Here is a 25,040-nt window from a genome sequence, read left to right as displayed (position 1 = left end):
CCAGGCTTCAAATTTTGAAGCTCTTGGCGATGAACATGATTTTTTTTTTTTTTATTCCATGAATACAGTATCTGTATCTTAGTAAATCTTGGCAGCATGGTTAGCACTCTGCCATTTGCAGCCCTTGGTTCCTGGTTGAATCTCACCCAGGACACTATATGGTTTCCTCCTACATTCCAAAAACATCCAGTTAGCTTAATTGGCTTCCCCCAAAATTGACCTTAGACTGTATTAATGACATATGACTGAGGTAGGACCATTAGAATGTGAGCTCCTTTGGGGGACAGTAAGTGACATGACTATGGACTTTGTATAGCACTGTGTAATATGTCGGTGCTATAATAATACTGTATAATAATAATAACATTCTGACAACGAATAACTACTTTGCAAGACTCATGGTAACTAGTCGTAAAATTGTATTTTCTTGTGTTTCTGTATATGCACTTACAAATCTCCTTTTGGAAGATTTATGCTCTATACTGCACTTCTGCAAACCTTTGTGTGAGGAGCTCACACCTTAGACATGTGATCAAGTGCATTGTAATTACATGTCCCATGATTCCTTGCTTGCAGTCTATCATGTACATGTACTTCCCAATCATGGTGCTAGAGCATCTGAGCATGTCACCTACCTGCATGTGAAGTTACAGTCTTTGCCAGGACCTCAAACCTCAGGGCGGGTATGTTTGGCCACTTGGGATACACTGTAAGGCAACATAGCCACCCTATAATGGGAAATTTAATTAACCAATCTTCAAAATGCTGATGATGCTGCAAAGGCTGCACACAAGAAGAGGACATCAAACAAGATATTATATAAAGTATGCTGCTAAAAATCTTTTGTGCAATGTCTGGGTGCAGGTCAATTGAAAGTGTATCTAAGACCAAAATGTTTGTCAGTTTTTTTCTCCAGCTTTCTGTGTCCCAGCTGGCAACAATTGTTCTCTCATTTTGTCCTTTTAAATTTGGAAAAAATCCAAAATGTCATGCTGTAACTGGAACGTTAGGCAATGGAGTGTTTACCCTTTCCTACTCTGTGCAGTTTAAAATGTGTGTTCAGTTCAAACATTTTATTTTAATCTTAGATATAATAGGAAATGATCAGTACCCCATCAGGTTTTTCATACTGCCTGTGGTCCAATAAAGACATTTCCATTCACATGGACACAAATAACAATAAAGCTGACAGTTTTTACTGTCCCCGTATTACAGGTAGTCCCCGGGTTACATACGAGATAGGGACTGTAGGTTCGTTCTTAAGTTGAGTTTGTATGTATGTCGGATCAGGTACATTATTTTATTAAATGCAATTAGGACAGATGTTTGTCTCAGTATATTATTAGGCAGTGTTATATCAGTTACTGTATAAAATCCTCACTGTGAGTTAATCACAAACAAAGACTGCAGAAAGGGCCCACTACCCTAAGATCACCCACAACCTCAGCTATGTTTAGCAAAAGATTTCTTCATGCAAACCACCCCCTCCCTCCCATCAAGCCTCTACCCTGCACATGAGCGAGCAGGGAAGCCCCGTCGTCAGTATGTCGGATGCCCTTAACTCAGGGACTACCTGTACACTGAATTTTTCTTTTTTTTTGTCTGTGTCCCTGTTGCAGTTTCCCTTACTTCTAATCTGTTGAGTCAGGTCACCAGTAGCTCTTTAAAACCCACAATATGAAACCACACAGTTAACTGCGAGTAATTACATTTGCACGCTGGTCATTTTTAAATCATTGCTCATTGGCATGTAACCATGCTGTGTGCAGCAGTGTGCAAAAAGTGGTTCCCAACCTCCCCCGTTTACTTGAATAGAAGTGTATTGAACAGAGGCAGTGGCAAAACACTCCCCACATGTCTTAAATGATTGGGAGGTAAATCACTAAATAAAGCCCCAGATAGTGCTGAAACATGACAGGGAACCTCATCCTTCTACATTCTACCCAAACTACAATATAAAGTTTTGTATGGACACATTAAGGTATCTCTAAAGCCAAAACTTTATTTAAGGGTTTTAGATAGAGAAGGGGTAAAATTGCTGTCATATTGCAGTCTTTCAGCACCATTTTACATGTAGGGAACTGTAAAAATTAACTTTCTGGTCTTACAGATAGCCAAAAAGATAACTGGTGTCACTTAAACTGACCTGAGGGGCACAAACTGCTCATTGCTCATGGAATACCTAGCAAATCATGGTTGAGAAACACTGATCTAATGCAAAGCACTTTGTGATTTTCTCTTGATAATATTTATTGATCTTGCGATCAATATAAAAATCCTTCTAATTTACAACAAATATTGTATATTCCAAAAAGAGAGAAGAAAGAGTGGCATTTTTGGTATTTTATATTTCATCCACTTGTTTGATAACTAACCTGAATTGCAAATAAATTTTACTAAAAAATAGAATCAAAATTATGATTGTAACTCAAAAGTACCAGGTTTAGATTTTGATACAATAGGTAATGAAGAACTTGTCTGGTCAGATAAGGTATTTTATGGTATTATGATTGTGGATGCCTTTTTATGGATTTCTAATTGACTGATTAATCTGATAGGGTCTTTGCTATGATCATAATGGATCCTACCTTTAGCATTAGTAATATGCTGTGTAATATAATGATATATTTACAAATGCAATATGTTATAAAGAGAACCTGTCATGAAGCAAAACGACTGTCTTTTAAAACCACCACTACATATCTCCCCTGCTATTGTGTGTTACTTCCCCCACCTCCTAGATTGTAAGCTCTTCGGGGCAGAGTCCTCTCCTCCTGTATAACTGTCTGTATTAGTCTGTCATTTGTAACCCCTATTTAATGAACAGCGCTGCGTAATATGTTGGCGCTATATACATCATGTTTATTAATATTAATAATAATAATAATAATAATAATAATAATAATAATAATGATAATAACTTCTGACTAGGGGCATTCCAGTTCTCAGGATATGTGTCTGTTTTCTATGTAATGCCCCACACACAGAACCTCCACGTGGTCACCCAGTCTGGGATTTTCACTGATGCTCATCCTGTACTGGAAGGGCCCTAGATGACAACAGTAAGTGACATATCAGCGCTTGCGTCAATCACACCAAGTGACCCCGCCCACGTGACGGAGCACGTGATGTAGAAGGAGCGACAGGTGGAACGCACGTGGAACGCGGAAGTAGGACTGGAGGGGTGGGCGGACAGAAGTGCTGCACTATGGAAGAAGAACAACAACAAAAGTCTTCATGGAGGAAAGTTCTTGTGTCTTGGCTTCCGGACGTGCACTTGACCCCTGCCTCCACCCTCACAATCCTACTGTCATTAGCTATCTCTGTCCCGGCTCTAATAAACACAGCCAAAGGGGAAGATGTGGAGGTAAAGCTGGACCTTGAAGCCGAATTGCTGAAAAAAGTGGCAGGTAATTGTAATCAGGTATATATGATACCTATGTATATTATGGACGTCCAATACCTTCATTACTTCTGGTTAGTACTGGAACTTTTCTTTTTTAATAGTTGACTTTGTGTTATATTTCTGTGAGTACATTTCTATAATGATATTATATTGTTTTAGTATATGCCTAGCCAAAACTTTTTTTCTTAGTTTTTAATAGAGCAGACAAGGGTTAAAAGGGGGCTTTTGCTATTTTTGTACCATTGAGGACATTTTCTTTACACTTGTAAAATAAACTTGATGTTTATAAGCAAGTCAAATATCTGGAAAGATCTTTCATGATTGTTTCAAGGGACAGTAGAATGAACAAGCTCAGGACACACAGCACTGTTTAGTTCTACAGAAGGACAAGCGGGAGACACCATGTTAGTTGTGATCTGTTAAATTAGGTTGCAGAACACATGCTAGATTTCATAGAGAATTGTCACCCAGGATAATCATAATTGATAACTAAGTAGTATGTGTGTGTATAGCTTTAAACAGTTGTCCCTATTCTAAGATTCACCCTTTTGTTCTGGGGACAGCTCCAATATTTTTGATTGATCCCCCTCTTTTATCCCCAAGTCTGTTTTTAAAAAAAAAGTGTTAGGGTTGGGAACTGTACACATGTGGGACTTTTGTCACTGGAAATGATCTTTCATGATCGTTTCCAGTGACAGATGAATGTCGTTGCACACACAGCACTGTTCTGTTCTATAGAGAGAGGAGGATGCATGAGCGACACCAAGCTGTGCTCCCCTCCATTGGCGAACATATCGGACGTTACCGTTTGTGGATCTGCTATTAATGAACTATGTCGGGTGATCGCTGTACCCATGACAGAATCTCACTCAAGACAGGTGCAACCATTGGTCTCGGGCAACGATTCTGACATGCATATGCACCCTAAGCATTCAATCACAATATTTCCCAGTGTTTAATGTGTTTGGAGTGTATCTCAAAAGCAGATTATCAAAATCCTTAAGCAGTGCCCATGGCTGCTCGGAAGCTGCATTTGACCAGCTTTGCTGCTTTGGATGCAGCATGTCCTACTAACGTTTTCCTGCAAATGCTGGGTTTGCCATTCAAATACCAAGTAGTTTGCTATTTAAATGGAGTATGCACTTATAGGCTATATATATATATATATATATATATATATATTAGATTTTCACATGATCATGTCATCTATAATACAAGTGTTTTATTTACTGTAGTTGTGAGATTTTCATTCTTACAAGATTCATTTTTACCAAAGATCAGAGGCCATGTGTTCTTTTTTTTATTGATTACATTGATTACATACTATCCTATGTTGGCTAGACTTCTAGGGTTCCCAAATGATAATTTGCAGAAAAAGAATACAAGGGTTGTCAGCCTGTGCTGCAGCCAAAAGTTGAGTCTTGTCTAAAGTAATCAGGGCTGACAGCAGACAGATTCCCATCCCTAGGGCCCGTAGGCACATTCTACCTGGCTTAGAATATTGTGATCGTATATGTATAGTCTTGAAAGTGATGACTTTTGTTGGGGGTATGTGTGACCAATTAAAAAGCCATACATTTCTAATGTTGTTTACAGGATACAGGCTAGTCACATACATTTATTTCAATGAGGATCTACCGACCATGGTTTGCAGCATCCTGCTCATTTGGTACTTTGGGGGAGGATTTGAGGAGAACATTGGTACTGTGAAGTTTTGCATCCTTACCCCTCTGTTTGCCATATGTACTGGAGTTTTGTATCTGGCTGTCACTGCCACAGGATTCAGCCCTCAAGCACATGTCAGCGTTGAAGGATTTACAACTGTGGCTTTTTCCATGGTCAGCGTCTTCACCATACGCACTAGCCTAAGGCGTCTTATATTCTGTGGATTTATGGTGCCGATAAGGATCATGCCAGTGTTGTTCCTGATCGTTGCCCTCTTGTTACCCCATGCACCTGTTCTTAGCAATGTGTGTGGCATTGTGGTTGGTGTGATCTGTATCCTTTCTTATATATTCTACATTTATTTATGTCAATAGGTTACTTATGCTTGTTAATCATTTACTGGTTGTCTAGTTACATTAGCCCATCAAAATATTCACTTATATGGGTGATAAAAAGTTATTTTTTTTTTTACACTAGTAAAACCCGAGAATGAACTTGGAAAATACTTACTATGACCGGATACTAAGATGGGTCACCTCAATGCCAAGGCTACTGTAATAAAAGAGGATAAAAGCACAAAAGCTCTTATCTTACATATGGTTGGTGCTGAGCTTCTGCTAAGACCAGATATTGGTGACAGGTTTTTTATTTGGGGCCATGCCACCAACAGCACATGCTTATCTTTTCTACTGCTAAAGCCTTGGACCCCAAATTCTATGGATCAGCATGTGAATCACTCCTATGTAACAGAACTGGTGTTTGAAATTGCTTAAATATGTTCGAATGAGTTTTTTGAAACAAATATAAGAAGAAATTACACTTGCTGGTCTTCCTTAACATTAACACAGATGGTCTAGGTGGTTGCTTTTGCTTGGATCCCTCAGAACCACTGCTGTCCCGAATAGATCAGATGTTACCATTTAGGGTGCTGAGGAACATTACACTCTGGAGATACATTCCTGCAACTATGGCTGAGCGTAGTGCTTCTCAAAACAAAAAGTAAGTGAATTTTGTTGTACGTTTGTGGAACTTTGGGTAACGGTTCTGTTTTTATTCAGCACCCATCCAATATGTATGGATAACTATATATCTGGGCAGTTATTACCCTTTATTACAATGAAGTGTAAGGTACGGGCAATGGAGGTAGCCACTTAACAAATGCCTGGATATCTTTCCTGGCACTGTAAAATAGAAAATACATAGAACAAATATAACTACAGTGTGGGGCATGCAGATAAAGCCCAGATGAACAGTTAACCTTGATAATTGTATACAGAAATAAAAGAAGATGAATATATTCAACAGATTCACACCGGGTTAGTGAGATATTGATAATGCATTACTGAGCTCCTCTTCTAGTTTATTTTATATAGAGGTGCTGTAGATGGTTTACAATCTAAGGTAATCATGGGTGAAGAACAAGAGGTGAAGTATGGAGTCGGTATGGTGTGCACCAACAATTAACTTTTCCTTTACATATCTATATTTTCTATTTTCCTAAGAGTCATGGAAGCTTATTTGGGTAAGGGACTACCACTGTTTGGCTGGGTACACACGTACACAGACAGGGTTCCCGTCTGATAATCATCTCAGGGACAATATCGGACGAGAATCTGGCGTGTGTACAGCACTCCTCGTCTATCATCCGAATGACCGTCCTGGCTGATTCTTCGGACGATAAATGACGAACGATCGTAATGGAAGTGAAGAGGGAGAGAGCGCAGCGGGGAGCTGCTCCCTCGCTCTCCCTCTCCATAGAGCAGAATGGTGCTGTATGTACAGCACTCGTTCATGCACCGTGCAGTGGTTAGTCATTGGAAAGGATCGAAAGGACAATTTTTAGACCTATGTACATAGCCTTTGACATCCAGACTTCAAATTATTTAGAGGCTTTTTAGGCTCTCAGAACAATAATTTTATGAGCAGGTACTTGTTTTACAACTTTTCTTCCAGCATAGATTCAGTTTAAACTATGTTGCTAATTAGAAAGTTGCTTACTAAAGTTTGAATGTTGATAGCTTGCCAGTCAGTAACTGCTGGATTTTGTTAGGAAATAACAGAATAGAGAGCAACAATTTTTGCTTGCATGTAAATTTTTTGTATTTTATTTTTCTCCAGGTTAAACCCCCCACCTGGATCTTATCCCACTCAGCAATATTATACACCACCAGAAGGCCTCAAAAACACGTACTCTCCATACCATCATGCAAGGGTGCCAGGATCATGGCCACCGCCTGGTGTTTCAAGCTACCCATTTTCATCAGCTTCTGGAGATTATCATAATCCAAATCAAGATTGTTCAGGACAATCACACAATAATGAATCTGCAGTTGAAGTTGGATCAGCCTCCCAGAATGATTCAGGAGTTAATACTTCTGAAACTGAATTACTGCAAGTACAAACTAGGTGACTTCATGGAATTAGAGTTTTCAGCACTGCCTGATGGTCAGAATACAGATGACCATCGAATTTATCAGCTGTACTTTATAACTGTGGCCTAATGATGGTGGCTTTTTTGAATCTTTTCTTATTCCGGGTTTTGGCAGATGCAGTCAGACAGCTGGCTTCACCTTTATTTCCAGGGACATTCTGGCCTCTGGTAATAACACAGTAGCCATTATTTTTACAATCAGCTTACACTGTGCAGTGGACTTGCAGGGCCTTGGAGGATACCATATCAGGAGCTTTTTTGTTGCTGACTTTTGTTTTTACACAGAATTTATTTTATAGGAAATAATACATTTTTTTAAAGCCTTTTTTGTTTTGTTTTTCTACTGTGTTGTAAATGCATATTTCCCCTAATGTGGTAGCACTTTTGCTAAGAATATATGCAGTATATACACACAATTACAATAGCATATATTTGTGAATGTTACCTTTCCACTGTTCAAACCAATGTTTTTCACTGCCTTGAGAATAGCTTTAGTATGCCGCTTAATAAAATAATCTGCAAAGTGCTTCTGTTAGATGTCCCACCCATGCTAGGATATCCAGAAACAGGATTGCGCTTTGTTGCACTATTGAGATGATAATTGTCACTAAGACATATACCCTTTTAGGTGAAGAGGCTGTAAATAGAAGTGTAACCCTGCCACTGCAGCAAGGAAACTACAATATCCAGGAGACATCAGTGATGGGAGTCTGTAAATTCCCTTAGAACATCTTTCCTTTAAATAGCACCCATCACAATAAACACAGTCATTTTGTTGAAGAGCAAAGGTTAGGCTGTAACAGATATAGAACAAAAGTTATTTCTGCTGTAGTGTGACAAGTATTATTCGTTTAGCAGATTATTAGTGATTTTTAGGCTGTCATTCCCAACAGTTTGTTTAAAGTGACCTTTTTCTTTCTTTGACCTGAAACAGTTTAAAGTGGTCATTCGTAATAAAAATATTCTTATCGCCTAATTTCCATACATACAATAATTAAAATAAATATTGTATTTAGGTTTCTTTTTTCCACCCTTTCTCATGTGCAGTGCAGAAGTAAATGGACAATGTTAAAGCTGAAGATATACATTTTGATATTTGCACCAAATATTGAAATATCATGAAATGAATGTTCAATTGAAACAATTGTCAGCATCTGATTCTCATTTGATATGAACTAAGTGCTATAGAATATCACTGTACAGAGAGGAGTGCCTTTCTTCAAACATGGAAATGGTCTTTATTAGGAAGTACAGGTTAGAAAAGTGGATTTTGTTGATTGTAGACCATGCTAGTCCTCCACCGCAAGTGCCGCATCGAGGGCATTATTACGTTTTCTTAGTGATTTATCACATGTGATATATACTGATGTAAGTTTGAGTGTACAAACAATAATCATGTTTATTTTTTTACATATAACAGAATAAACCTTTACATTTGTGCCTTTCAATATTTGAACTGTAAAATTGCACTTAATAAAATATACTTCACATGAACCGGTACAATAATATTTGTGTATTAGGAACAACTGTTGCTTGTCAATAGAAATGCTACTTCTAAGCCCCCAGTTTAGGGGAAGCTAGGTCACATGATTAGTTGCAGTTATTGCCAGAGACTGCAAAAATTAAAAAAGCAGATTTTTTTTTTTTTTGGCAGCGATCAGGTATATTATGTACAAAATGTTGCCAATACACCCAAACATTAGACAGTTTTGAATTACAGATTTCTAGATACTTCCAGGTTGTGACAAAGCAGGATGTAATGGCGCGCTTCCACATTACCAAGGGGTATTGAAGCATTGGAAGTGGTAGTGATGGGGATTTATATGCTGCAAAAGGTACTGTGGGAAAAAAAACACCCTCTTTATAATATTCACATTTTGCTTCTTTACAGACTAATATTAGAACACACAATAAAATGTATTTATGAAATGCAACATTATTACTTATGACCCCAATGTCAGTACTTTGTAGAACCACCTTTTGCTTTACAATTACAGCCTTGAGTCTGTTGAGAAATTTATCTAGACTGTGCTATATGTGCCCAAAGTCAAATCGGATGGTATTGCCTGGTAGACTGCAGTCTTATTTCAAGTTATTTCACAGATTTTCATTAGGGTTTAAGTCTGGGCTCTTATGCCATGTAGTGTAGAGCTCAACATGTGTGTTGGTGGTGCACACAGCACCTGAATATTAGTAGCGGATATCATATGGCCAAAGAAGATCTCTGAGGAACTTCTCTTTCCCTAATTTAGAAGCCCAATATTAGTACACACACAGCATGCCAACTGGTGGCCACTAAACATGAAATATAAAAAAAAGAGACCTTTATTTGTTTATATATCATCATGCAACAATGAGACTCTGTACATTAAACTTATATTTGTCATGTGTAGCTAATACATTAACATAGCTATGATTTATCTTAAATAAAACCATTGTACCTAAACACATATTGACTTATAAAATACACAGCTCTAAAACTAGAAAATAAATATACAAGTCACAAAATACAATATATAATATACAATTAAACAAATATGCTTTTTATATTGGTCTGGTACTCTATATCATGAAAAAAAAAAGAAACTGAAGCCTAATCAAGTGATATGTATGAGTGTACCCAGACTATAGCTGGTCCAATATTGGTGTAGCTGAGACAGGCATTGCTGGTAACACTACCATTAGACAAGTATGGTGAAATTCCCTGAATATAAGATGTGTTGTCTGCTGTATTCATACACACCAAAGCATTTCCTGTGTCCATCTGTAAAACAAAAAAAAAGAGAACAAAAACGTGTGCTTTTCAGTTTCATTTGAATATCAGATTGATAGACCCCTGTCTCCTACTCATTAATTTTGTAATTGGCTTAGCTGACCAAGTTTTACACATGCTTCATTTGCCATGCCATTCATTTTTAGCTGCAGCAAGTATTTCAGTGCTCATTGCTGAGTTGTGACATTTGAATTCAATTGTAACAATATTGTAAAACAACAAAAGGGGAAGTTGCCCAATGTTAGGGTGAAAATCATCATTGTTAAAAATCTGGACACTGCCCTTAAAAATTTAAAGGACAAAGTACTAGTTCCCAGTATGACCTCTGGTCTCCCTGCAGCTCTTCCCTTTTCATGACTAACTTTCTATTCTGCCCTGTGTCTTTGTGAAGAGGCAGAACTTCATGCCATGTACCTAGAGCTTCCAGCATGGAGGACATTGATCAGCACAATAGTTGTCATCAGCAGATCTCAATTTAAGTCTCCTGGGTCTAACATTCAGAGCCAACAATAAAGATATATAGTTATATGGTAGCAGACACGGTAGTTCCTAGACATACTTACATACAAGGAATTGCACTGCTAGTTTTCAGGATGAATTCACAAGTACATTTTTTCAGGGGAACATCTTAGATACATTTAATAATTGTAAATGTTCCCTATAACATAGCAAATCCCCAGTTCTGTGATCTCAGCCTTGCTGACATCCCTATTTAATTATAGCTGACCAGTGACATATGAATGCAGTATGTAAAGGCTGATTTCCTGCATACTTATCCCAGGTCAATGGATCCAAAAGTATAAAAGCCAATAAATGAGAATGACAACCAGGTAATTTTTAGAAATTGCCAGCCATTGCAGCATCCACATTGTTTTAGAATCTCTGGTTTGGATGTGTTAGCTGAACAAATGGCCATTCACCTGAAGGCGTTCAAACCTATAGCTATAAAAAGATACAAAAAATGTTATAATTGCAACAGGTATAATGACTACAACAGAAGCTCCAGTATGTTCTTGTGCATGGAGCTTTGCAGAGGTACACTAATGCTCCACAAGGTGTCATGCAGCTACAGTGATTACCTGGCTAACTTGTTTTATGGTTAGGGTGGGTGTGATGTAGATTGTCCCATTCTGTGGTTGGTTAAGGCAGGTCTCTGCTGAAGCCACGGTAGAAATCACATAACCTAAGCCACCTATAAAGCAATTTGTTGTAGAAAACACAATTTTATGCATTAAAATTGTCAGAGATACATGGTTTAATTTTATTGTGCATGTAACTTTACCCGAAAGAAGGTCCCCAGACGATCCCATACATATACTGCCCCTGGCTGGTACTTGATTTGCCTGTGGTAGGCACAGGGGTGTAAGAGAAGACATGAACCAGACTGGATTTGAGAGATGGATCAAAGCAAAATTGTTGTAAGCAGGTGCAGTTGTGAAGTTGGGGTGTTGGATAATCCTGGCTACAGTTTCAGAGGAACTGCCAGATTCCACACTGAGCAAAGAAATATCCCTGAAAGAGAAACATTTATGAATACATATTTGTCACATGATGTTTTAAGTGAAATAACAGGACTTTCATTATCCCTGCACCTGTATCTATCAGCATTATATAGAATGCACAATGCATGCACGACAGGAAATGTACACAAAATAATTTTAGGTTAAAGGTAAATATGTTTTAGCAGTAGAAACCTACAAAGTCTCTTCTACCCCAAAACTCTATGTCCTAGCAATTGATTTCAGACTTTTACAACCTCCTGGCAGCAGGCAAGCTCTGAACAGTTCCAGCAGGATTTGGATACGTCACAAACCTTTATTGACTTAACTATAAAACTGTCTATAATGAATACTTACCAAGCTGAATATTTCAATGCCCTACTTTATAGTATTTGATATATAGACTTGGTAAAAACATCGAAACTAACAGTAATCTATTGAAAATGTGGGGCATTCCCAATCTATATTTGGTCAGTAGATTTATTGAACATTGATTTGAGAATGCCTGTTCTTTGTTGTCAGTGTAAACATTGTGGAGTGCTCCCATTGGCTGGAGGTTGTTAACGAATGCCGCTGGCTGCGAATTGGCTCCTCTGGTTAACCAAGGAGACATTGATCGTTTAGCTGGTTGTTCACCTTCTGATCAGTGTAAGGCCAGCTTAAGACAAACCAATATCTTCTGCTTAGAAGGCTGTTCTGTAATTCCTTGTAGGCAAAGCATCTTTATGCTTTGGGTACAAAACACATGCACCCAGGGTAATGAGTTCATGGAGGCCCACAGTAATCAGATTGTATACGGTGCCATATCTTTAGACTTATGAACCCTGTATGAATTAGTACCAGTCTAGAACATGTTTGCTGCATATAAATTGACTGCCTACAAAACAGCACGCATGTTTTCAGTACACAATCACTTACCTGTTTAGAAGACAATTAGCAGAACTCAGTACCCAGAAAGCAGTTAATAAGGTTCCTGTGCATATTGCAGTTCCATCTAGTTTTATAGTCACTTGCCAAGGCCAAGGCTGTGCTGGGCTCCAAAATAGTGGACATGGTGCCAACCCTGCAAGTATAGAAAATGAAAAGTATTCACAGGAAAAAGAAAAAAAAATGGCAACTAAACACAATGGCTTTTTCTCACTTGCTGTAGAAAAATAACACTTTCTTAATAATATTTGGTATGTAAGACAGAATGTGGCTCCTGGATAAAATGTTGCCCTTGATAAAAAGGACTGATGGAAAGCAACACTAAATTTACAATGGCGTAATTACTATATGAATAAAACGGTTAGAAAGTTTTGGTATGTGATCAGTTTCTAAGGGATAGGATTCATGACTACTTAGGTAGTGTTGCAGAGCCTAAACGTCTAAAGATAAGGGGGGGATGAAGAGAAAAGTGGCTCTTTAATGCAGTATTATTATAAAATTGATTAAAATCTTTTATTTATATTCAATAAAATAAAATAATTGTCTTAACATGCATACATATAAGGTTTTAGTACTCTGACGTTATGAATCTAGATACAGTACATCGGGTTGATTATAATATACACCAAATCCCAGTGAAGTGAGGGTCGATATAGGTGATTTTCCTGTTAATGGTCTCTCCCAACGCGTTTCGCCCTTGTGAGCTTCCTCAGGGGAGTTGGGACCTTGGTGTATTGACCAGGTATCAATGTAAATTAAAAGGATAGAAGATCAGTAATTGAGCTTATACCCAAATATCAGTATCGTACAAAAAGGAAAGGGTAGTGGTCTGAATACACTTGTTCAAGCTTGATTTTCCATTAAGGTAGTCCTGTTAAAGACACTGGTGGAATAGACTTGGTGGATTGACTGCTTGGTGAGGATAAGTTATCTGTAGAGAAATGTAAAATACCAAACAGGTATTCGCTCTCCAGTAAGTAAGATGATGAATATGGGTAATATGTCAAACACTCAGGATAATTTCTATGGTGTTGGAGAGAGATGAGGTTTTCAAGTCCACGGGGAAAATGGGGTTGGATATTGCTTTTTTTTGGATACAAAGGAAAAGAGTGTCCTGTCAGCAGACAACCAGTACAACCACCATCCTCTCCTTATATGAATAAAACGTCAATATACTACTACTGAAAATGTGTGCATTTACTCTTACTATATCATTGGGAGGTGGCGGAGAATTATACCATTCAGATGAGTTTCCATACTGGCACACATGTATGTCATTGCAAGTGGGTATGACTTTCTTAGTATTCTCATTCTATCTTCTGCTTGTGCAGACCCAACTTGATCTTATATTTGAAAGAAGCTGTTACCTTCCCCATGCAGAGCAATTTGACAGTATTCCAGTCAAGGCACCCTTTGATTCCCATAGGCCTTGTCATTTCTCTTTTCTCCACTATAATTGGTGTGTTGGAAACCCAGCAAAGTGGTGATGCCTCTCTCAGTCATGTGCCAAACTCACCCTTTCTAAGTACCTTCCCCACATTGCCTTAGACTGATGACCTGGAGCCCGGAGTAACACTGTTCATGGTAGTAAAAAGCTTGTTATTGGGGCACGCTAGTGGGGCCCACCAAAGGTTTCTCCTATCTTGACCCTGGTTGCCTTGGAATTTTAGGAGACATCACAGAAGCCTGTAACTTCCATAGCTCACAAGGAATCTTGCCACCCTTTGAATATTTTACAAATCAGGTCCCACAGAACTATAAGCTCCTCTTGTATTCAGACTGGTTTCTGCACAGGGATATCTTCAAAATTATTAGAAAGTTTTCCTGTAAATGGCCCAGATCCTCTGCATGGACACAAGAAGAACTGACCTTTCCACCAGCCTAGTGGTCTAACCTTTGTGTGAGATTTGCTGCAGATAAATACATCATAATCATGATAATCCAATGCTCTAACAATGTTTAGGAGAACACAAGTACTTCCTATGCTCTTGGTGTCAAGGTGACATTTGGGGTGGCCAAAAGTTTTTGCCTGAGTGACACTGACTCTTCAAGGAATGTCAAAATCCTGGTATCCTGATACTTACCATGGTTCCTCCACACAGCACTATCTTGCTATTAGGATATAACAGCCATTCTCAAGCAGGGTTCCTCCAAAGTAAGCTGGGGGTTCCTCACACTGTGACTAATTGACCTCCCATTAATGATGCCAGCTTAGTTCTGGGATCAACAGCATGCCCTAGAGTCAGCTGCATGACTCTAATAACATTTGTATTTTTTTATTCTATCTGCCACTCCAAGGGGGAAACTTTCCAGTGGGCACTACCGCTTTCAGAGATGTTTTACTTCATTGACTAATAAATTGGTTTTAGGAGGAGTTTCCTCAGATGAGAAAATCTATGGTTTTTCAGGAGTAAAACAGATGGGTTATGTAATATTATGGGCCGGTGGATAAAACACAGAGCCCTACTAAATACTAAGAAACCAATAGAAGGCAGTGTGAGCCTGCAAACATCAAGCCAAAACAAAACCCATATCTATAATAATCTTTTGTTTACAATTTGTATAACAATCACTCAGCTTGTGTTCTCTCCCTCCATCTCTTCATAATGAAGAGTGGAACGGTCATCAACAGCCGGAAACAGCCACCAGATGACAGCATTACCAACTCACTTCGCGCTCAGGAAAGAACACTGAAGCTCCTCATCGTGATTGGTGAGTTTGACCACTTTCGAGCACATTCCGACAGTCAAGAACTATAGAAATGATCCCTGAAAGTATAGTCTTAACTCAAAATTGCTAAAGCCAACTGCCACCCTCTATAAACTGCTCATCTAACTTATGGAGATGACATTTCAATGGTTAGCACTATAAATCGTATTGATGTTGTTCTCAATCTACTTTAAAAAGTAGTACAGCTCAAGTTCACTTACTATTTTATTTTATAGGGGAAAATATTGATATTAGTAAGGAGAGAATGCAAAACAGGGAACTCATGTGTGATCTGCATACACCACGCCCACCCACCAATCACACAGCGGATGGTATCTGATCAGCAGTGTACGTAGGATGGGAATGTGCTACAGAGCAGTGGAGGGGGAGGGGGAGGGGAGGAGCTGTGCATGCAGCAGTTCTCTACTGAGACTCTTAATGGCATTTATGTTATAAAAGAACTAGATCACCAGTACAAAACAGGGACATAGCATCAGAAATGCTGCTAGATACAGAAGAAGGATACTTGGTAGTAAACAGTAGTAGATATAAATTTAAAATTACCAATAATAGGATATATATATATATATTTATATACATATGTACATACAATTATATCTATATAGAGGTAACTAAGAATATACCAATACAGTCTTCTGACTTTAATCTTGCTACCATTGGGTGATGTTACCACCATAAAGCCTTATTTTTGTATCCCTATTAAAACACTTTCCTAAATTTCGGTTCCAGTGAATTATTCCGGCAAATATCATGAAAGCAGTAAAAATTTTTCCCCCTACTTCCCCAATCTATTTAAAACTGAACTAAGTTTGGGGCCTGAGGTGTAAAGTTGCAAGACCAGTTTGGTGCAAATGTGGGTTTGTTTGCATTACACACAATAATTCTCACACTGGCTTGTTTGAGAAATCAATGAAAAGGGACACAATCTATGAAATTCAATTAGTGTTCAGGGTTTTTTTTTTTTCAGGTACACTTTGCATATTACCTTTTAAAATATGGACAATGTCCTACATATGCTGTACATTGAATATCTTTTTTTACTAACAGGTGGGTTCTAAATGTGTACAAATAAAACAGAATATTACCTCCAACTGACACACTGCGCACATCTATTGATACATCGCCATTCTGCTGGCTTGTATTGTAACTTTGCAAGATGTTTACCACTGCATCATCTTCTATTCCACTCCATGTATTACTGTTATTGCAAAACAACAACTGGAAGTAGGCAATGACCGGATCAGATCTGAAACATACCAAACAAACCAAGACATTTTTCATTACTCCTACACAAGTCAACAGTCAACCATGAAATTATTCATGCGGCATTGATATCCCACACACAAATGGATTTCTGGTGCTGACACTCATGCATCAATGTTGTAAGAGATAATTCACTTTACCTTATGGAAAATAGGGATGCATTTTTGTAGCTTGAGCTCAGTGGACTGTTAATAAATGTTTTATTCAGCTGAAACAAAAAAAAAATACAAATTTAAATAATTAACATTTATTTCATATAAAAATTACAAAGTTTGATGAGTACCGCCAAGTCACTACCTCACTTATGGATCCATATCCATCCACCAAATCACAGGCCAATTGCTCACATTGCTGCAGAGAGTTTCATGCTTTCAAAAATCATGCTGCTAGGGTAATTGGCTACCACAAAGACTGGTCCTCTTGCAATATCTTTCACAATTATTAATGTGTACTCCAATACCCCACCACAACATTATGTCATGAATTGGTGTGCTGGGATAATAACGTATAAACGTCATCGAGAGATACTAATGTGAAGGGCTCAGTTGTTGTATACATTCTTTGTCCGAAAAAAAGCACACTTTATTATCTTGTTGGATCAATTTTAGCTATGATTACAGCAAAGAATCATCATGGTAAAGTTTCACCAAGATAAAGATGGAAGACTGGTGAAAGTTTTCTCCAGCACAGTCTAAAGATTGTTGATCTGGACTGGAGGCCAATCCATGTGTGAAAATTATGTCTTAACCCTTCTAGACCACTCATGAGTAAGCATGATAAATTCTGGCATTGTCATATTGGAATGTTCCCATGCCATCAGGTAAGAAGAAAGCCATTGATGGAAAACCTGGTCTTTTAATATATCCACACAGTTAGCTGACCTCATTTTCTGAGCACATTACATTGCGAACCTAAACCTGACCAAGTGAAACAAATCCATCTGAAACGAGAATCTGACGTGTAGTTCATGAATCCGTCTTGGTGGATTCATGGACGACAGAAGACGAACAACTGCAATTGAAGTGATGGGTGGAGAGCACAGAGGGGTGCACCTCTCCATGGAACAGAACTGCACTGTATGTATGGTGCTCGTTCATACATCTTTTAGTTGTTTGTCTAAAAAATCTAGCATGTGTACATAGCCTAAGAACCCAACATGATGAAGTGCCTATGTTCGGCCATCATCTAAAAAGCCACCAAAGGCTGCATTGTGGAAGGCAGGGGACACACATGCCTCCATACATGGGGAAGAAGGCAAAAATAATCCTCCCAAATATTCTCAGATAAAGGGAGTTGATGTGTTTGGAAGTCTGTAAAAAATGTTATACTGGAAGGATTGTTGAGATTGAAGGTTGAAAAGGTGAAGGCAGATGGGATATGCCTGCTATAAAGTACATCTTTTTACTCTTTTTCCTATGATAGATGTATTTTGCAATGTTCTTTATGTACTTACAAAGGCCTGTTCTACCATTATGACTACTACAATGCAGCCCTGTGTAATCTCTGCTAGTTTATTTATCAGGAGTGCACCTGTTCTGTATCACATGATCGGCTTAATTTCCACAGGTATTGTGAAGATTATGGAAATTGAATATATACATTGTTTTATATTCTTTTACCAGATTCACAGCTAAAAATTTCACAGCCTGGATAGTCACAAATATTTAGTAATTAACCACCAGTTGCTGACCCCCGATGTTTCTAAAATAATTATAGGTGAGTACTGCACATAAAAAGAAGACGCTCCAGGCAAATATTCAAAAGAATAAGTACCTGGGGTCATACAGTAAATGATGCCAGTGACTGCACCTCTCTGTTGTTGCAAGACATTGCAGAATATCATACTATCATTATGGATATGGTTTTCCTGATATACCAGCATAGGTATGTGAATGACCCTGGGGTTTTGTAGGATAAACTGAATGTTGTCCCAGAGGGGTTCAAACACTGTGTATGTAATAGTCCATCCAAAGGGAATAGTTTTTCTGCCTAGGATGTTTTATCAAAAGCAGTTCTTGGTGCAATACTATTTTAGTGCTGTCCTTTGCTGATCATGTAAGCCCAGTCTCACAATACTGTAGATAACAAAATTGATGTCACTACATCAGTGCAGCAATTAGAACCAGCCACCCATCAAATTACACACTAGTGAAAATGTTAAACCTACCAAAGTCTGTATACGCTGAGCAGTGGCTTGGAATCCAGAGCTTGATGTGTTGCTGTACTGAGGGTCATAAATTGCATTTAAAAGTTTAAAGGAACCCACAAACATCTTGCATGTTTCAGCAGAAGCATTTTGGTTAGATGGATTTGGCGTTGTTGCCATTAATGCATGAACTGCCTCCTCACTAAAATGCATGGTATTTCTGAAGCCATTGTATATTACTGGAAACTCTGCAAGAATAAATATTAGTATTTATTATTGTAAATGGCACATTTACTGTACGTATTTCTGACAAGTACATTTAATGCTGGTGGCCAGTGTTTGTCAGGGTTAAACAGATAAAACATACTACAATATCGCATAGGGCTCTATTTATAAAACAGGGAATCTGACATTCTCTGGTGGGAATAAATTATGTCATAGACCTGAGAGATTCCCAGGGAATGTTTGAGGGAATGTCAGATTTCCTTTTTTATAAATAGAGCCCATAGACTAACATTATTGTTACATCAATGTGTGTTATTCTCCAAGGGTAAAAAATGGGTATATATCACTGCGGTACATCGATATCTCTAAAGCTAGTGATTTGACACTTTGCCATCTGCATAAGAGATTTGTTCTTCTAAATATTTTTTTTTTAAATCTACTTGAAAACTTGGAGATTATATTAGGGTAATCAATGCCACCGGCGTTATAAGCCACTGCAAACACTACTTGAAACATGCTAAACAAATATATTTCACAGTTAAAAAAAATTCAAGAGTTCACATGATTGGAAGAGTAATTTAAAATGATATTCTTGAACATAAAGCAGTGAAAGAACATTTTCTGACTTGTTTTCTGTGTGTGTGAAAACCTGGAACCTTTTATGTATTACTATATATCAGTAAGGCTACATATTGGTATCATGGCTCTCCGTTGAACACTGCTCTTATCAACATCACTTTTATCTACAGTTAGCATAGGGGCAAAAATGATGGGTTTTATGGCACAATCCACTGGTATCCATATATACATCATATATATATACACATATGTAACACATATACATCCATATATAACATATATACATCCATATAACATATGCCAAAATGATGAAAACATTTTTTTGGGGAATTTGCAGTGGAAAAGGACATGTATTTACTGTGTTTTCCTTCAATAATTTCAAATATAATATAGTTTCCCATATACATAATTTAGGTAAAAACCTAAAGCTATCATCTCTTAACTGATAGCACATTGATCTACGCAGTAATTGCACTTTTAAAGCAGACACTTTACAGCTTGTTTGTATCTGTAAAACTAATAAAATATTCTATCAGGGTATATTTGTGAAATTTTGAAACATTTACTAGTTGTAAAAATTGTTCATTTACCCTCATTATAGTAGGGTGGTATTATGGTGTCCGCCAAATTCTGCATCTCTTGCTGGTGGCGCTGATTATCTGGAATACTATGAACTACCACTTGCTAACAGCAGATGGCCACCTTCAGGAAGAACTCGTTATGCATACACAGATTCTCAATGTGATTTATCCTGTTCCCTGCTGTGCTCTCTGGCCTTGATCCTGTTTCTGACCCTTAATAAGACCTGTTGATCCTGATCTGCCATTTACTTCACCTGAGTTTGCTGGTACCTTTGTTTTCATATTAGTTTGTTAGTTGTTTTGGTAGTATTTGTTATTTTTGGGTTGTCACACTGTTTGTTCACATGTAAATATTTGCACCATTCTTAAACTTACCTTGACTGCACACATCAGTGACCTCATATTAGTTGCTGTCATTAGTGATCACCTGTCTCACTGCTTGTGCAGGTCGCTTGTAGACTTACCTGAACTACAATTATTGTTTGAATCTAAATTTGAATTCTGAGGGATGTGATTTAAAAATAACTACCGACACTGGGCACACCTATCGTTTATGTACACTGCTCCGCCTCATAGGTTTCTCTGGGAGTAAACTATATTGTATAGGCTCTCTTTGTACATTATATCATGCAACCTTTACCCAGGATTCTCATTTTCACTAATGAATCCAATTAGAAAACTGAGTACATTTGGAGTCCAATGTTTTAAAAATAGACCCCCTAAGACCCCCCTGTTTTTTGTGGGAGAGTATTAAACAAATTATTTTTGCTCTGTTGTCCTTTGACAATGTCTGCCTCTATGCTGACCTATCTGTCTTTAATGCATCTAATAACCACAGGAAACTCACCGAAGAAGAACCTGAGACACAAGACAAGTGCAGCTATCACCAACAACACAATGAGTCCGCTCGTGCATCGAATAAAGCAGGCACAGCAGCTCTTGCAGCACCGGCAGCATGTTCCCTTGGACTGAAAAAATAGGTAAAGATAATGTAATTTATTCCTCCAAATTATTATTGTGACATCATCATATCTGAGCTGGACCTAAATAAAGAAGAACTCTGCCAGGAACCGTTTCTATTTAAGCTCTAAATCAGGCTGCTATGTCTCTAATAGTCGCACATATGTAGACAAATTAAAAAAGGGAAAATACAGAGGAAACTAATTGTTTCCTAGCCCAACAAATTATCGGTCTCAATGCAGTTTTTAATAACTAGCATTATCAGCTGTGGTTGGTGCTAAAATTTTGAATCCTAGTTCTATACATATTTTTTTTTTTTTTTTTTTTTTTTTTTTATGAAAACAGGCTATGAACCTTTTCTTTTTTGGATATACCTGGAATGTACCATTTATACTTGAGTATAAATCAACATTTTTTTGACCTGAAAATGGTATTAGGAGTCTTAGTTTATACTTGGGTCATACCACTAGATGGCGACGAATCCTCATTCATACCTACATAAGAACACAGAGCCATCTACTGGTTACCAACAATAATGCACAAAAAATCATTCTAAAGACTCAAAAAGTACAAATGCTGTAACTAAAAAAATGAAAATAGATAAACAGACCAAACCCATGTCATTTTATTTTTTTTAATCCCTGTTAAATAAAAATACATTTTTGGGACCCTGTTTAGATATTGCTACAAAGTGATTTTAACTGTTATTGTAGGCTCTGTAAATTGTAAAGAGAGAATGGTATTTGTATGCATCTTTGTTCCAAATATACAAAAAGAATGTAATATATTTACCTTCTTGTGTAGTAACTGCTGGTCTCCATCATTTTCAACAGCTTGAGACATTAAAGCCATTAGTGCAGAAGTTCACCCAAACAATTGTGTTATAGCTGAACATTAAGTTTTGTTTCTTATTCTAAAAAAAATATACACAAAAGGAAGCATTTATTGGCTGTAACATAAGAAAGCAGTAACCTTTAGCAATCAATTAAGATTCATTTTTTTCACTTTGACCTAATATAAATCTGATTGCTATGAGTAGTGCATTTCATACCATTCTTGCTCTTTGAACGTATCATAACTGAAATCCAGTCCAGTTAACATATGCTAAACAGCACGTTTTCCTAACTCGTCTCCTCCAGCCTTTCAGAGTTAGATCAAAAATGTACTAAAGGCCGAGAGAAACCATTTGCTTTGGTATACCTCTCTACAGATATCAAACACGCCTTTGTGCCCAATTAGGTTTAAATCAAGTCATATTAAAAAAATTACACTGAATGCATTTTTAAACACAGTCAGTTATTTTATTAAAAATCACATGCATGCTCTGTTATATCTTTAGTTTAGGCTAGCAATAGTACAAAGAGATTTAATAAAAAACGGTCCTTGTATGATTTCAAGTACAATTCTCACTAGACATCTGAAGAGTATTGTTAATGATGGAATGTAGTTTTAAATGGTACATTTTGTGCTTTGCTTTCAGGCAGTTACACAATACTTTTTGTGCTCCTTCCAACTGTTACGCAACCACCAAATGATTTAATTTAAAGTGTTCTGTATAGGAGAGGATTAGACAGCTATTGAGATTTCTATTTGCTTATGAAGTGTATAAAAGTAGATATTAACCCTAACTTAATGACAGTTTGTTAAAACATTATATATCATAATTATTCTTTTTTTATTGTTGCCAATACACACTTCTGATCTTCTAAAACTCTTTTCAGCCTATTTATCCACTCCATTAATGGCTGTTTGTTCAAGGAATGGCCTTTATAAATGTCACCTTATAAATGGATGTGCTTAACAAGGACTTTCATGGTACCATCATTGGGTATGCCTTTATTGTAAGCTGCAAATATAGAATATAGTGAAATTGACTTTATTATTAGCATGTAAGATGTTACATGTTATTATAAGAAGAATTTGCAACTGCTTGTATTGGTGTTTTTAAAGTCTAGTTAAAAAAAAGGCATTAAAAATGCCTAAAACCTGCTGTACAGGCAGTTGCAAATGCCTATATAGGCCGTTTTTGGCATTTCTACATACTTCCCATTCAAGTCTATAGAGGCAGCAGTGGTGCCAAACCACCCCTGGACACTGCCCTGCATGGAAATGTTGCCCCCTGTTGTCGGTCAAAAGAAGGATAATAAACAAACCTATTCAGTCCCATGTTAACAGAAAGGCCCGTAGCAAGAATTAGGAGCAGGACCTTCATGACAGGGGGTAAGGGCTGCCCAGCTGCAGGGTCCAGGTGTAACACACAGGGCGTGAAGGGTGTGGCTGGCAGGGGGCGCGGCCCCCAATTGGTGAGTGGTGCGACCTTTTCAGGAGAGGGGCCAGCGAGCTGCTGCCTGAAGCCAGGGCCTCATGTTCTGCGTGGACCTGGCGGAGGGGTGCAACAGCCAGTCCGTCCGAGGATGCGACCTGGGAAGAGGACTTAAACAGAATGGAGATGGAGGAGCGCGGTGTGATTGCTGGAAAATCCAGAGGCTGGAATGCTGCGATGAGGGGGCCCAAGATGACGGCCTTGGCCAGGCCGCGTGGTCGGACGACAGCCGGAACTCACGCGGGGTGGAGCCGGGCCCCGTAATCGGGATTTCAAGGAAGTGACGCAGGCCCAGCTTCGATCCCGGAAGTGCCCAGGTCGGAGGGCTAATTTTCTTAATCAGGTGAGGAGGAAGACGCTGGCCAGGTGCCGGTGGCGACCCGGGGCCCTAGGAGACGGGATGCAGGCCCCCTGGACATGGGGCGGCAAGCAAACTGAAAGGGGTCCTTTAGGGGGGTAGGGAGTGGGGTTGCAATGTGAGTGGGCAAAGCAAGGCAAGGGAGAAGTGGGTGTGGGAAGGGGTGTATGCAGACTGGGGGTTATGGTATGGGTGGGGTGCAGGAGGTGCCAGCTGGCCTAAGAGAGGTGGTCCGCAGGCTTAAAGGTGGTGGGTTTCCGGATTCCCAGCACAGTGTCAGGGTTGAGGAGGGAATCCCGGGAATTTGAAATCAGCGCTGAGATTACCTGAGGTGGTGAAGGAGGCAAAAGAGGTAAGTTTGGGTAGGATGAGAGGCCCCTTTTCAGAGCCGCCAGTGGCGGGCTTTGGTGGTTTCCCCCGTTAGGCCTGGTACCCAAAAAGGAGGTGGGAAAATTCAGGATGATACATCATTTGTCTTTTCCAAAAGGTAAATCGGTGAACGATGGGATCAGCCCAGAGTTGTGTGCGGTGGCCTATACCTCGTTTGACACGGCTATCAAGTGGTACGGAGGTATGGGGCAGGAGCTTTGTTGACAAAAGCGGACATTGAGGCCGATTTCAGGCTCTTGCCAGTTCACACTGATTGTGTTAAGTTGCTAGGATGTAAGTGGGAAGGAGAGTATTTTTTGGATAGATGTCTTCCCATGGGTTGTTCCATCTCCTGTGCCCTGTTTGAACAGTTTAGTACGTTCCTAGACTGGGTGGTCTGTTTTGTAGCGTAAGTGTATTCAGTCATCCATTATTTGGATGACTTTTTGTTGATTGGGCCGCTGGGCAGTTCCATGTGTAGGGTGCTGTTGGCTACCCTGCAGCATGTGACGGAAAGATTTGGGATCTCTTTAGCAGAGGACAAAACAGAAGGGCCGATGATGGCCCTTACTTTCTTGGGCATTGAATTGGACACAGTGGCAATGGAGAGTAGATTGCCTAAAGATAAGTTGGAGGCTTTGAGGCTGGAAGTGAGGGGGGCGAGTGGGCGTAGAAAGATGCTCCTGCAGGAAGTGCAGTCACTTTTGGGAAAGCTAAACTTTGCCTGCAGGGTGATTTACATGGGGAGAATTTTTTGTTGTCTAGTGACAGCCACGGAGGGGGTTAAGATGTCATCCCATTTTGT

General features: G+C 38.7%; 2 protein-coding genes and 1 non-coding gene across 5 annotated transcripts; 1 reads left to right on the top strand and 2 right to left on the bottom strand.

Moving 5' to 3' along the window:
• Positions 1-3,151: 3,151 nt before the first annotated feature.
• On the top strand, positions 3,152-8,996 carry RHBDD2 (rhomboid domain containing 2). 2 transcript variants are annotated; one of them, XM_072416880.1, is made up of 4 exons: positions 3,152-3,410; positions 5,003-5,404; positions 5,929-6,070; positions 7,190-8,996. In XM_072416880.1, the coding sequence occupies exons 1-4, from the start codon at positions 3,209-3,211 to the stop codon at positions 7,479-7,481; spliced, it is 1,038 nt and encodes a 345-aa protein (XP_072272981.1). In that variant the 5' UTR covers positions 3,152-3,208; the 3' UTR covers positions 7,482-8,996. The 2 variants fall into 2 exon arrangements, with proteins under 2 accessions (XP_072272981.1, XP_072272975.1); XM_072416874.1 differs by having other exon boundaries at positions 3,159-3,410; positions 5,920-6,070.
• Positions 8,997-9,809: 813 nt separating this feature from the next.
• Positions 9,810-22,205, bottom strand: LOC140334612 (transmembrane protease serine 11D-like). 2 transcript variants are annotated; one of them, XM_072416865.1, is made up of 9 exons: positions 21,978-22,205; positions 21,073-21,193; positions 18,862-19,088; positions 16,835-16,902; positions 16,517-16,677; positions 12,693-12,837; positions 11,558-11,787; positions 11,355-11,467; positions 9,810-10,266 (listed from the first exon to the last, which is right to left on the bottom strand). In XM_072416865.1, the coding sequence occupies exons 1-9, from the start codon at positions 22,035-22,037 to the stop codon at positions 10,096-10,098; spliced, it is 1,296 nt and encodes a 431-aa protein (XP_072272966.1). In that variant the 5' UTR covers positions 22,038-22,205; the 3' UTR covers positions 9,810-10,095. The 2 variants fall into 2 exon arrangements, with proteins under 2 accessions (XP_072272966.1, XP_072272962.1); XM_072416861.1 differs by having other exon boundaries at positions 11,355-11,787.
• LOC140321928 (small nucleolar RNA U3) lies at positions 15,270-15,485 on the bottom strand. Its single transcript, XR_011919050.1, has one exon. It is a non-coding gene; the product is annotated as a small nucleolar RNA U3 (small nucleolar RNA).
• Positions 22,206-25,040: the final 2,835 nt, after the last annotated feature.

Source organism: Pyxicephalus adspersus, chromosome 1 (assembly GCF_032062135.1).
Source record: "Pyxicephalus adspersus chromosome 1, UCB_Pads_2.0, whole genome shotgun sequence".
In the NCBI taxonomy this organism is placed as follows: Eukaryota; Metazoa; Chordata; class Amphibia; order Anura; family Pyxicephalidae; genus Pyxicephalus; species Pyxicephalus adspersus.
This window is presented reverse-complemented; position numbering and strand designations above follow the sequence as displayed.